The 14,843-nt window shown below is 47.8% G+C and overlaps 1 protein-coding gene across 2 annotated transcripts; it reads right to left on the reverse strand.

The window, feature by feature from the left end:
• Positions 1-412: 412 nt before the first annotated feature.
• Positions 413-13,385, reverse strand: gemin4 (gem (nuclear organelle) associated protein 4). 2 transcript variants are annotated; one of them, XM_083985390.1, is made up of 9 exons: positions 13,349-13,370; positions 13,156-13,197; positions 10,326-11,098; positions 8,415-9,699; positions 8,178-8,334; positions 7,305-7,575; positions 2,451-3,074; positions 2,004-2,114; positions 413-677 (listed from the first exon to the last, which is right to left on the reverse strand). In XM_083985390.1, the coding sequence occupies exons 2-9, from the start codon at positions 13,166-13,168 to the stop codon at positions 453-455; spliced, it is 3,459 nt and encodes a 1,152-aa protein (XP_083841516.1). In that variant the 5' UTR covers positions 13,169-13,197; positions 13,349-13,370; the 3' UTR covers positions 413-452. The 2 variants fall into 2 exon arrangements, with proteins under 2 accessions (XP_083841516.1, XP_083841515.1); XM_083985389.1 differs by having other exon boundaries at positions 13,156-13,385.
• Between the last annotated feature and the right edge of the window lie 1,458 nt (positions 13,386-14,843).

Genomic DNA, 14,843 nt, shown 5'->3' on the forward strand with positions numbered 1-14,843 from the left:
TATTTTCCTTCTGGTGTATGTTATTTGGTTTGAGGATTAGTGTGTTGTTTCTTTCTGTGACTTTGGTTAACTGAATGGGAAGTCACACATTTCCTAAGAACACTTGAACTCAGCACCGTAAACTCCTTTTTATAGGTTTTATTATTTGTTATTGTGAGTTTCGACACCGTGGCACGTATATAAAGATATCTTATCATTTAAGGAGACACATGAACATAAAGGACCAGCTGACCTCAACGCTGCAGTGTCACATATTTATTTTATTTCGTCTTTATCTGTGGTGATGTTTATGTTAAACTCAATTAACTGTAACAGTTTAACTTTTAGAGTAGAAATAAATCAGAGGCATAAAAAGATATTTGCTGTGAAAATGTGGGTTTTTATTCCAACACATTATTTTGAAAAGAAAAACTCTTTGATTTGACTGAAAACACTGAAACAAAATGTGAGGATCACTGTGTTTCTGCCGACACCAGCTGTGAGATCTTCTGCTGCAGCACCAGCTTCATCTCCAGGTTCTGCAGGTTGTCGGTGATGGTGCTGAAGAAGTGCCGGGTGTTGTCGCTCTCCAACGCGCTGCTGCTGTCGGGGAAGGCGGCCATGACGGCTTCGTAGTGGCTGAGGATCTCCAGACTGGACAGGAAGAGCGGCTCGCACTCACCGCCAGGCATCATCACCTGAGAGAGAGAGAGGGAGGGAGAGAGAGATATGAGTCAGACTAAATATTGTAATTTTGTATAACTGTACAACACTTCAGTCAACTGAGGTTGTTTATTAAAAGGGACAACGAGGAGTTTCTCCGTCGGCAGAACGAAAAATTCCACGACAATAAAAAAGTCTCACGTTAATGTGGATGAATCTCCGCTACCCACACTTGTTAACGGGCCCATTTTTGATAAATACATCGTTTTGTCTCTATCGTTATTTTGTTATTATTAGTGGTGGCGGAAACGCTGGTCGAGCCGACCAGCGTTTCTTTACTTTCGGTTTCGTGGCGAGTTATGAGAATAACGCCGCTGAATCGCTATTTATGGTCGGAACTACGACGGTATGTGATCGTATTCGACCCTCTGACTTTAATTCTTGATGAATGAAAACATGAGTCTGTCTTGCGCTGGTCAAAGAATTTCACGGTGCGCGTGGAGGCTCATAAATGTTGTGTGAAAACGCTTCGCTTTTCCAAAACTCCTCGTTGTCCCTTTAAATGTGCTTTATGAAAAATGAACTGTGACTTGACTTGACATTGTTGTCCCACGACAGTCCTGAAATTTTACATATTTTCATGTCTAATTGTCTGACAGCTTTGTTCAACAACTTTGTAGATTGTGATGCAGACAGTGAATTATTGCAGTTTAGTTGTGGTGTTTGTATATGTCTACCTCTAGCTGCTCTGTTGTTAGGAACAGATGAGGGGGTGATGTATCAGGGTTATTAAAACTAATACTAAAACTAAAACTAGCAGTTAAAGCTTCAGTTGATAACAATTATTCAGTCATATTTGCTGGAACTGTCACTATATTCTGATGGTCAGACATTAAATGGGTAATTTAGGACAAAATCCGACTCCTCTGGCTCCACCTACAGCCTGTAATCGTATTTGCCAAAATCCACAGCAGACCGAAGATTCTCCACCAGTCAGGTAGAGGGAGCAGGAGGAACAGCCAATCACAGCTTGTTTCCTGTCCTCAACTGTCAACTGTCCTATCAATTAAAAGGCAAAAAGCCCCAAACAATATGTAAAAAAAGAAAACTTATTTAAAAAACAAATAAATAAATAAAAACTACAATAAATAATGTAAAACTAAACTGAATTGAAGATAAAAATGTGTCCTGTTCAGTTCAGCAGAGTAAACTTCAGCTGCTGGAGAGCGTGAATTTTATTATTTGCTAGAAATGACTAAAGTTGCAGGAAGAAAACGCCAGTGTTGTGTCGTTCACGAATGTTACGTCAGTCCACAGCTTCCAGCCAATCAGAATCCAGTGTCATTGATACGTATTCTCACCTGGACGTGTTGGACGTGGCAGAACAACTGGCTGAGGACAAACAGAACCTCCTGGCTGAGGTCCGTCTCCAACTCCTGCTTCATCTGCGTCTCCTCTGATTTCACCGGAGACTAGGGGTGGGAGAAAAATCGATTCACATAAATATCGCGATATCTTTTTTGACGATTTTTAAATCAATTTTTTTTCAAAAATATTGTGCAATGTGCATTTGTTAGCCTTTTTTACATACAGAGAGTCCAGGTTTTGAAAAGGGTTTAAGTTCACTTTATAATGGAGTATGTTAATTTATAGGCTCCTACAGTATTTGTGTGCAGATAAATGTTAAAATTGCAGACTAAAAATCGAGAGAATCAGCAATATCGTAGAATCGCAATTTAAATCGAATCGGCATACAATAAATCGTAGAGGAATCGAATCGGGAGAAAAGCATATCGTCCCAGCCCTACCGGAGACGTTTTAGAGATGAGGACCGAGCCGCAGGGAGGAGGAGGAGGAGGATGAGCCGGGTCTCTGGATGCCGCCGCCGCCACCGCCGCTTTAGGAGGCGATGACGAAGCCGAGGCGGTCCACGCGCCGGGAGGAGACGGCAGAGGCAGCTTGGTTCTGACCGAGCTCATGGTCTCCCTCACGGCGAGGGCGTACAGCCGGCCGACGTGCGCCCAGCCGTCCGCCGGCAGCCAGTGGGAGCAGCTGGAGCCGCAGAGCAGCTGCAGGACGCGCAGCAGCAGGACGGACACGCGCAGCTCGCAGGAGAACCGCCGCAGGTCCAGCAGCGGCAGGAAGTCCACGTACTCCAGGGAGAAGGGCACGTGGAGGCGGCCGGAGGAGACGAGCTCCCTCAGGGCGCCGAGGAGCCGCGTCCACTGGGCCGGGGAGCAGCAGGGCAGAGTCTGGGTCAGAGCCACCAGCAGCCCTTTGCTGAACATGTTGACGTGGTCGGCACGGCGCCGGTCCAGTGAGAGGCGGGACAACATGGTGGAGCGGAGAGCGTCCGATACGGAGCAGCACTCCATCCAGGCCAGGAGGCCGGTACCGGGTCCGTACTGAGGCAGGTCCAGACCGGACCAGTCCTGCAGAGAGAGAGAGTGAGACGTCAGTCATAAACATGGAAAACACTGATATTTAAAGACTTTTTTATTTATATAGCACTTTTCATTCAGAGTGCAACACAAAGAGCTCCACAGAGATTAAAAACTTACAAATAAAAACATTAAAAATGTATTACAATCAGGAACAAATTAAGAAAAAAGAAACCTTAAGAAAGAAAATATAAAAAGGTAAAACTTCAACTATTTTATGTTATTGTATTGTTAGTGGTACTATTGGACTAAGCGATTTACTTGGACTTATTTACATATTTTTGCAAAATATTGACTGTTCTCTCCTCCTTGAACTGCCACCTTATCGTGGTGGATGAGTTTGAGCACCTGAATGATCCTGGGAGCTATGTTGTCCGGGGCTTAATGCCCCTGGTAGGGTCTCCCAAGGCAAACAGTCCTAGGTGACGGATCAGACTAAGAGCAGTTCCAAAGCCCTATGAAGAAGAAAGTATCAAGGAAGTGCACGTCGCCCAGATTGGCATCACCGGGCCCCCACCCTGGAGCCAGGCCTGGGGTTGGGGCTCGCAGGCGAGCGTCTGGTGGCCGGGTCTCTGCCCACGGGATCCGGCTGGGTGCAGCCCAAAGGAGTGACGGAAGGATCATAAGGGGTCGGTGCGATGTCTTCTGGGTGGCAGTCGTGGGCGGGGGCCCCGCTGACCCAATGCCCGGACAACGACTCTGGCTCTAGGGACATAGAATGTCACCTCGCTGGGGGAGAAAGAGCCTGAGCTCGTGCGGGAGGTTGAGAGGTATCGGCTAGAGATAGTCAGGCTCACCTCCACGCACAGCCTGGGCTCCGGTACCCAACTCCTTGAGAGAGGTTGGACTCTCTTCCACTCTGGAGTTGCCCATGGTGAGAGGCGGCGAGCTGGTGTGGCTCCCCAGCTCAGCCGCCATGTGTTGGAGTTCTCCCCGCTGAATGAGAGGGTCGCCTCCCTGCGCCTTCGGGTCGGGGATAGGTCTCTGACTGTTGTTTTGGCCTACAGGCCGAACAGCAGTGCAGAGTACCCGGCCTTCTTGGAGGCCTTGGGAGGGGTGCTGGAAAGTGCTCCAACCGGGGACTCCATCGTTCTGCTGGGGGACTTCAACGCTCACGTGGGCAGCGACAGTGTTACCTGGAGAGGTGTGATTGGGAGGAACGGCCTCCCCAATATGAATCCGAGTGGTGCTTTGCTGTTGGACTTCTGTGCTAGTCACAGTCTGTCCATAACAAACACCATGTTCGAGCATAAGGGTGTCCATCAGTGCACGTGGCACCAGGACACCCTAGGACGGAGGTCAATGATCGACTTTGTAGTCGTGTCATCTGACCTCCGGCCGTATGTCTTGGACACTCGGGTGAAGAGAGGGGCTGAGCTGTCAACTGATCACCACCTGGTGGTGAGTTGGATCCGCTGGCAGGGGAGGAAGCTGGTCAGACCTGGAAGACCCAAGCGTATCGTGAGGGTCTGCTGGGAACGTCTGGCAGAATCCCCTGTCAGGGAGGTCTTCAACTCCCACCTCCGGGGGAGCTTTGACCGGATTCCGAGGGAGGCTGGAGACACTGAGTCCGAGTGGACCATGTTCTCCACTTCCATTGTTGACGCAGCCGCTCGGAGCTGTGGCCGTAAGGTCTCCGGCGCCTGTCGCGGCAGCAATCCCCGAACTCGGTGGTGGACACCGGAAGTAAGGGATGTCGTCAAGCTGAAGGAGTCCTATCGAGTCTGGTTGACTCAAAGGACTCCTGAGGCAGCTGACGGGTAATGGCAAGCCAGGCGTGCTGCAGCTCGGGTGGTTGTGGAAGCAAAAACTTGGGTCTGGGAGAAGTTCGGGGAGACCATAGAGGAAGACTACCGGTCGGCCGCAAAGAAATTCTGGCAAACCATCCGACGCCTCAGGAGGAGGAAGCAGTGCTCCGCCAACACTGTTTACAGTGGAGGTGAGGAGCTGTAGACCTCGACTGGGGACATTGTTGGGCGGTGGAAGGAATAAGGATCTCCTCAATCCCACTGTCACACCTTCCGTAGAGGAAGCAGAGGCGGAGGACCCAGAGGTTGATTCATTCATCACCCAAGCTGAAGTCACTGAGGTAGTTCGGAAGCTCGTTTTCGGAAGCAGGTTTTCGTCCTGGCCATGGAACACTAGACCAGCTCTACACCCTCCACAGGGTGCTTGAGGGTTAGTGGAGTTTGCCCAGCCAGTCCACATGTCCTTTGTGGACTTGGGAGAAGGCATTCAACTGTGTCCCTCGTGGCATTCTGAGGTGCTCTGGGAGAATGGGGTCGGAGGCCCTCTGCTAAGGGCTGTACAGTCCCTGTACGACCGGAGCAGGAGCTTGGTTCGCATGGCCAGCAGTAAGTTAGACCTGTTCCCAGTGCATGTTGGACTCCAGTAGGGCTGCCCTTTGTCACCGGTTCTGTTCATTATCTTTATGGACAGAATTTCTAGGCGCAGCCAAGGGCTGGAGGGGGTCTGGTTCGGGAGCCACTAGATCTCATCTCTGCTTTTTGCAGATGATGTTGTTCTGTTGGTTCTTTCGAGCCAGGACCTTCAGCATGCACTGGGGCGGTTTGCAGCTGGGATGGGAATCAGCACCTCCAAGTCCGAGGCCATGGTTCTCTACCGTAAAAAGGTTGCTTGCACCCTCCAGGTCGGAGGAGAGTTCCTGCCTCAGGTGGAGGATGGAGAATGAGATTGACAGGCGGATCAGTGCAGTGGCCGCAGTAATGCGGCCATTGTATCGGTCCGTCGTGGTGAAGAAGGAGCTGAGCCGAAAGGCAAAGCTCTCGATTTACCGGTCGATCTACGTTCCCACACTCATCTATGGTCATGAACTCTGGGTCATGACCAAAAGAACAAGATCTCGGATACAAGCGGCCGAAATGACTTCCTCCGCAGGGTGGTGGGGCGCTCCCTTAGAGATAGGGTGAGGAGCTCTGTCACCCGGGAGGAACTCGGAGTAGAGCCGCTGCTCCTCCACATCGAGTGGAGCCAGATGAGGTGCCTTGGGCATCTGTATCGGATGCCTCCTGGACGCCTCCCTCGGGAGGTGTTCCGGGCATGTTCCGCCGGTCGGAGACCCCTGGGAAGTCCCAGGACACGCTGGAGTGACTATGTCACCCGGCTGGCCTGGGAACATCTAGGGAACCTCCCGGAAGAGCTGGAGGAAGTGTCTGGGGAGAGGGAAGTCTGGGTGTCCCTGCTCAGGCTGCTGCCCCCGCGACCCGGGACCGGATGAATGGAACAAGATGGATGGATGGATGGATCGACTGTTTCTATATTTACTATATACTTGATATACAGTTTCTATATATGAATTAAGAAATAATTATATTCATAGATTATTAGTGAGCCATACATTTTCATTGATAACCAAGCAGGTGCACTCATTATAAAATACTCATCACACTGACCGCTAGGGCTGTCAGAACGAACTTCGCTATTCGAATACAATTCGAATGTTAGTCAAAATGAGAACATTCGAAGGTGGAAACTGACGTTCGAACGTTTTTAATGAGGCAAATTCTCACGCTGAACTCACCATTAACAAATAAGTACATTACAATATCACGGAAAGGCAATTTCCAGTAGTTCAACCCCAACCAAGTATTGAGTGCATATAGACATAGTTTTCCAGAAGGTCAACATTTCTATATTAAAAATGCTTACAAAATTCCATTTCTATTTTGGAGATACTGATTTTTAGGTCTTCACTGAATGTTAGTCATAATTATTACTATTAAAATAAACTGAATAAATAAAGACATGTGATGTTTCATTCAGTGTGTAATGGACATATAGGCCTATATAATGTGTTAGTTTCACTTTAATTGAACACATTCTACATCGCGGAGGCGACGTCTTTAGGGCTTCCTTCACCTCTGAAACGGGGCAGAGCTCCGTGGAAACACCTGCCTGACACAGCAACGTAGGGAACCGTGCATGTCCGCGGCGCACAGCTCCACATGCACGGGGGGAAAAACGGCGTCGCCGTCGCACCGATGTATGCGGATACACGCCGCTTTAATGAGACGCTGAGACCCCCCCCCCCTCCCAAAAACAAAAACTCTTCGGATCTGAACGATTCACACAAGTCACCTAATTGGTCATGAAAAAAGCGAGTTTCGCTTTTCGGCGCGCTGTTTGCATCCATGTATAATATTGTGAAAAGCTTTTATTTTGTAGACATATCCCAGAATAAACCTGACATGAGGTTTTTACCTGCTCAGGTAAATCACACACGTCCAGCAGAGACGAAGGGACCTCGTTCTTGAAGTGGTCACCCCAGACGGGCTTCAGGTGGAACCGGACCGTCCAGTCCAGATCCTCCGTCTTGTTGTAGATCCAGAACAGAGCTCTGGACCAGCGGCTAGGGGCCGACGCCACCGCCGCCCCCACCACCCGACCCAGTCTGGACAGAACCAGCACCAGCAGCTCCGTGGTGTCCATGGACCAGTGGTGGACAGCGCTCCCTGGTGGCTGCTCGCCGAACCTACAGATACAAACATGATGAGGAAAATATTATTATTATATTTTGCAATGATGTATGATATTATAGGAAGTGTGAAATACAAATCTTGGTGCAACTTATTTTTGGGGACTTTATACAGTATTTTCTTTTCCAGTTTTAAATACCATGAGCCAAAGGATTTTACATGTAATTTTTCATTGGATGAATCGCCATTTGTCTGTTTTAATTATCTTATTTTATTTTACCTGTACAGCACTTTGTAACTTTGTTAAAAAAGGACTACATAAGTAAAGTTTATTATTATTTATTACAAGAGGCAAACTGTAAAAATGGGCAGTACAAATAAACTTGCCTTGCCATTATAACTGTTCTGACTCTAAAAGTGTAAAAAATAAACAGTGTGTTCTTTTTATTCAGAGTTTTTATACAAATAAACTTTTTGAAAGAAAAATCACAGTTTATATTGGCAAAGTCTTGACACACACTTGTTTATATATACAGTATATATAGTATGCTATATCGGTTATCTCCTTTATGCACTTTGTTGAATTATATTCAATTATTTTATCAATTGTTTATCACGTCACTAGTTTCCTGCCTGACCGTCTGAGGCTGAAACCAACCTGAGCGTCTGACTGTGCAGCTCCGCCAGGACGTAGAGCAAAGGGAAGGGAGAGCAGCTCATCACCCAGTGAGGAGACGACGCTGCGTCCTGGACGTCAACGCTCAGAGCGGCGTGGAGCAGCTGGACGCTCAGCTCCGAGTCACAGGACACGTTTCCTGCAGGACAACAGAGCAGCATCAGTGTTTTGTGTTTACATTAACCACCACAGTGATGACGTCACAGCTCGCTCACTCACTCGTGCTGCAGAGGTTCGGCAGGACGAACGTGTTCACGACCTCCTGAGGCGACAGGAAGCTCCGCCTCCTCTCGTCACCTTCCTCCTCCTCCTTCTCCTCCTCCTCCTCCTCCTCCTGGGCGCCGGGCGTCATGAGGAGACTCAGGAACCGGAGGAGCTGCTCCTTCTCGCCGGCCGACAGCGGTTTGTTCTGGATCACGTCCTGCAGACACCGGCAGAGCAAACTGTCTTCTCCTTCGTCGGCGTCTTGTCTCACTGTCCGTCCTCCGAGTCCCGGCAGCAGCTGCAGGATCTTCGCCATCAGAGCGAACGCCCCCTTGTTGAAAACGGCGGAGTGACAACACGACCTGAGCGCCGCCTCCGGGTTCTGAAACGCCACTCGAGCCACCAAAGCGGCGGCTGTGTTGAGGTTACCCTGCGACAGAGCTGCCGAGGCTCCGCCCCCTCCCTGGATGATGCAGTTGAACGCCATGTTGAGCTCCTGCTGGAACCCGTCGGTCACGGCCGAGGGGACGGAGCGCCCGCAGAAACCCTGGGGGGACAACGCCAACATGGCCGCCAGCAACTTGTTCTTGTCGTCTAACGACAGAGCCGAGAAAATGTCTGCGGCGACTTTCATCAGCTTCCTGCAGCGGCTCACGTCCACGTCCGAGCCGCCGCCGCTGTGCAGCTGACTCATGAGGGTGGAGACGAGGCGCAGCAGCGTGGCGTGCTGCCGGAACGCCGCCTGGTTCTTTTCCACGCAGTCCAACCAGCGCTCGTCACCGGCGGCGGCGGCCCAGCTCGTCTCGCCAGCGAATAACGCAGCGACGTCCTGATAGTCGTCCAGACGGTGACTGATGATGATCGCCGCCACCTTCACCTCCGCCTCGGGCGCCGTCCGGACGTCAGGGAACTGCAGAGACGTCGTCAAACCTCTGAGTTTCTCCGTCTCTGCGACCACGTCGGCGTCCTGGTCCGGTTCCTCCAGCGCCGCCAGGACTCTCCGGAGACTCTGCTGCAGTTTGAACGCAGAGTAACGGAGATCAGAGTCGTCGTGTGATGTTGATGTCAGGACGCCGCCGCCGCCGAGCCAAACCTGCGTCAGCTCTGCGATCAGCTTCAAGGCCTCAGCCGGCTTCACGCTGCTGGGCTGAAACTGAGACGGCGTGCAAGCGGCGTGCAGGTCTCTCTGAGCCTCCAGGACGAGTTTGGGGCTCAGCTTCTCGCCGTTCTTCTTCTTCTTCTCTCTGAGGCCGACGGCTTTAGACAACACGAGCATCTTCTCTTTAGTCGGAAGCGTCACCTGTTTGTCAATTATATTTTTTTATTATATTAAAAAGTCAATCGAAAATAAACACAACAAACAAGTACACAAGAAAAACAATTAAAGGGACAACGAGGAGTTTCTATTTGGTTATAAAAAAGTCTCACGTTATTGTGGATGAATCTCCGCTACCCACACTTGTTAATGGGCCCATTTTCAATAAATATATCGTTCTGTCTCTATCGTTATTTTGTTATTATTAGTGGTGGCGGAAATGCTGGGCGAGCCGACCAGCATTTCTTTACTTTCGGTTTCGTGGCGAGTCATGAGAATAACGCCGCCGAATCGCCGTTTATGGTCGGAACTACGACGGTATGTGATCGTCTTCGAACCTCTGACTTTAATTCTTGATGAATGAAAACATGAGTCTGTCTTGCGCCGGTCAAAGAATTTCACGGTGCGCGGAGGCTCATAAATGTAGTGAGAAAACGCTTCGCTTTTCCAAAACTCCTCGTTGTCCCTTTAAAAACAAAAACACAACGCTGAAAACAGTAAACAAACAAGCACACAAACACAGGAAGAATAAAAAAAACAACAACAACAACAACAACGAACACTACCAAGACATCTAGAAAAATGCCAAAAAGTGTTAATATGTTCAGCACCTGTTTGTCGATGAGCGAGGTTGTGTAGAGCGAATCGAGGGCGACGGCGACGGCTCGCAGGCGGAGATCCGCTGAGGTCACGTGATCTTTCACGTCTCCAAGCGCCCGGAGGAGAAGCTGCAGGACGTCGTCGGCGCCGGTCGGTTGATCTGTCGTCGACGTCGTGTCCAGCTTTAACCTCTTGGCGGCCTGACGAGGAGGAGACTGAGACGACAGACGAGCAAACTGGGCGGCAAACGCCAGCTCGATGCTTTCTCCTCCTCCTCCTGGTTTCTGGTCTCTGTTTTCTCTTCTTCCCTTCCACAGCTCCCACCACACGTCCAGAAGCAGCTGCACGTCCTCCTCTCGGACCGGGCTGCTCGCCACGAACCGAACCAGCCGCTCCAGCTCCGCGCAGATCTGAGGCCGAGGGAGCCGCAGCAGGAAACCGGCGAAAACGTCCGCGGCCGCCGTCGACTTCACCAGCTCCAGCAGGACGACGCGGTTGAGGTCGGGCAGGCCGTTCACCAGAGCGAAGAATGGGTTTTCCCTCCACGCCGTCTCCACGTCGTCGTCCTCCTCGGCTTCTCCGCTCAGCAGCTTCAGCCACACGGCACAGACGACCTTCGACCTCCAGCAGCCGGTCGCATCCCGACCGCAGATCTCTGTCACGGCCTCCAGGACCGGACGGCCCACGCTGCTCCAGTCGGCTTTCTGAAGGGACGACAGGGAGGAGGAGGAGGAACGGCACAGCTGATTGGCCGAGAGGAAGGCGCCATGGAGAACTGCTGAGTCTGAAAACACAAAAAAGAAAAAAGGAAAAATATTTCTCATTATATCCCCAACAATACTGCTGCTTTCATGTGTGTATATTACAAATGTCATTACTTTGTTTAACATATTATTGTCTTTGTTAAAGCAGAAGTAAGTGATATTTTTGTGTTAATATAAGTCTTAAAGCAGATATCAGCTTCACGGCCGTTTCGGCTAATGCTGCGTTCAAGGCAGGCTTTTGAAACCGTAAGTTACAGCTTCAAGTCACAACTACGACTTGGTAGCGTTCCAGGTAACCCGTAGCTCGTGTTTTTACCATCCTGTTGTCTGTGAAAGTTCCCTATAACGGCCACTCGTAACTTCCGACCCGTGAACTCGTACCAGATCGAACTGGTATGACTTCACAGGAAGGAAAAACACAAAGTACGAGTTTCTTTGAACGCACCATGAGTTAGCAGCCCCCGCCCTTGTCAGGCATCAATTGGTCCTCGTGCTACGTCACCACATTCACGCGCATCCCTTGGCTGCACACACAGCCCTTCATGCCGTTCTCTCTCCTCATTGGATAACACTTGTATCCCACAAGGAAAATTTTCTCCTCGGGTTACAGCAGAGCAGAGTGACGGAGAGACTCGTGTTTAGGCTTAAATACTTCATGTAAGTGATTGCTGACGGAAAATAGGACTATTTAGGAATTATATTAACAAAAACATTCCACTGATATCTGCTTTAAATAGTTATATCTTCCGACAGCAATCACTTACATAGAGTGTTTGGACCGAAACACGGGTCTCTCAGTCACTCTACTCTGCTCTGAGCCGAGGAGAAAACTTTTCTCGTATCCTACAGTTTTTATCCAATGAGGAGAGAGAACGGCATGCAGGGCTGTGTGTGTAGCCAAGGGATGCGCATGAATGTGGTGACGTAGGGACGAGGACCAATAGATCCATGACGAGGGCGGGGCCTGCTAACTCCATCGGCTGACAAGAAGTTATGGTGCGTTCGAGGCAACCCGTAACTCGTGTTTTTCCGACCTGTGAAGTCGTACCAGTTCGATCGAGTTCACGGGTCGGAAGTTACGAGTGGCCGTTATAGTGACTTTCACAGGTAAAACAGGTCAGAAAAACACGAGTGGGTTGCCTGGAACGCTACAAAGTCGTAAGTCGTGACTTGAAGCTGTAATTTACGGTTTCAAAAGCCTGCCTGGAACGCAGCATTAGCCAAAATGACCGGATCGCTTACTTCTGCTTTAATTTGTTTGTGCTTTTACTATAAATCTCTCTAGTTCCTAATGACTTAGTTTAGAGTATTTCCCCACTGTAAGACAAAGAAACCGACAATTTTTATTTCATGCAGTCATCTAGTCTTTAATTCTATGATAAGATCTGAACAGTTTAACTAATCATTTTCATTATTGATGAATCAATCAATCAATTTGTTTATTTCGGGCATGTCAATACATGGCCGAAAGGGAAAGCGGGAGAAGCAAAAGCTTATCTAGTCCCGCCCCCATAACTGAATAATGAACTGAATCATCTGAATCTGACGAGTATATTGCCTATAAAATATGAGAAAGAGAGAAAAATAATCATTATATTGTCCATACGCCAAAGTTGGTGTCAACAAATTGCCTTGTTAAAAGTGGCTGATATGTGACAAATTTAAAAACAGTAAAATAATCACAGTGGAAATCACAAAATGTCACAGTAACTGAAATGATTAATTGACTATTAATTATTGGTGATAAGTCGACAGGATTTCAGCTTAACACTTGTATATTAGAGTCTACAGTCCACCTAAATTATATCTAAAAAGTCTGTTTCAATGTTGTTGTCTAATGTTAAACCTCCTTTTTCTTTTTTTAAGCATGTAAAATAATTTCCTCCAACTGACTGTAAATGATTGGCTTTAGTTTTCTTTGCAACTTCCACTCAAATTATTATTATAATAAAACCTGAATCATTTGTGTGACTGAATTATTTGACCCATTAATATATTAGTAAACAGCGCACATGAAATACACAACAATACTTTAAAAACAGTGTTGTAGGAGGAGAAAATAAAAAGTACAACTTACCTTTGTCCATCATTAATGTCTCAGTTTAGCCGCTAATAGTAGCTAAATTAAAGTCGTGGGCTTAGTTCAGTCCTGTTTTCACTTCCGGTTCATGTTAATCATTTTCTCCGCAGAGAGAATTTAGTCAAATAAACAACTGTTAATCCACATAAACATAATTTAGTACATTTCAGCAGCTGGACTCAGTTTTTACTTCAGTCCGCAGCTGCATGTTGCTGTCAACATGTTCGTATTAAAGCGCTTCCGCTCTTCCGGGTCAACGACTCCGGAAACAAGAGGAACCAGCTGACGTCACAGCGCCGCCGCAGGACGAACCGGGAACTGACGGCGTCAACATGAATCCATGTGCAAACTTTTGGTGCAACTGCAACATGGCATTTATTTAGTACTGTCTTTAACCGACTTTAGTGACACAACATATTTAGGACACACTTTATATTTAATTTATGTACCAGACACACTGTAAACTGTCTTTAATGTCATATTTTAGACAGGGCTCTCAAGTCTCATGCTCACACATGTCATTTCTTAGGCTGAGAAGTGATAACTTGCTGACAAATGAGCAGGGACTACAAATGACACACTGATAATTAATGTTATTTATCTTGCATAAGATACAAATGTCAGAAAATTAACCTGTCACTATTAGAGGTGAAATTACCAAAATAAATACAGTATATTTTATTGTATTTGGCTACATGATTATTGGTGGTTATAAATTCTTATAGCCGACCAATTGTAAGGTTTATATAATTTAAATACACAAACAATTAACTGCACTTAAAGCAGAAGTGAGTGATCCGGTCGTTCTCGCTAATGCTGCGTTCCAGGCAGGCTTTTGAAATCGTAAATTACAGCTTCAAGTCACAACTTACGACTTTGTAGCGTTCCAGGCAACCCACTCGTGTTTTTCCGACCTGTTTTACCGGTGAAAGTCACTATAACGGCCACTCGTAACTTCCGACCGGTGAACTCGTACCAGATCGAACTGGTACCACTTCACGGTCGGAAAAATACGAGTTTCCTTGAACGCACCATAACAGTCCTCGTCGCTACGTCACCACATTCACGGCGTTCCTTGGCTGCACACACAGCCCTGCATGCCGTTCTCTCTCCTCATTGGATAAAAACTGTAGGATACGATAAATGTTTTCTCTTCGGCTCAGAGCAGAGCAGAGGGACTGAGAGACCCGTGTTTCAGTCCAAACACTCTATGTAAGTGATTGCTGTCGGAAGATATAACTATTTAAGACTTATATTAACACAAATATATCACTCACTTCTGCTTTAAATGCTATAAAGGTACATAGTACTACATGAGTACCATACTCCCCACAAACTTCCAGTGCACATTTCTTATGTTTACAAATCCAATCAAAGTCATGAAATTTGTCCTGATCAAAATGAGTGAAAATGGAAAAAGAATTAATTTGTCTATAATATATGAAGCAAGAAAAATGTACACGTTATGTAATTTCCTTTTTAATTTTCTTTTTAATTAGTCTACTTAGAAGGACTGAAGTTGTAGCGCTGGGGATAGACAACGTTGGTCAATGCACCACAAACAGTATGCAACTGGAGTATTCACTGATCTCACAAAAGGCTTTAAAGCAGAAGTAAGCGATCCGGTCGTTTTGGCTAATGCTGCGTTCCAGGCAGGCTTTTGAAACCGTAAATTACAGCCTCAA

Source organism: Trachurus trachurus, assembly GCF_905171665.1.
Source record: "Trachurus trachurus genome assembly, chromosome: 13".
Taxonomy (NCBI): domain Eukaryota; kingdom Metazoa; phylum Chordata; class Actinopteri; order Carangiformes; family Carangidae; genus Trachurus; species Trachurus trachurus.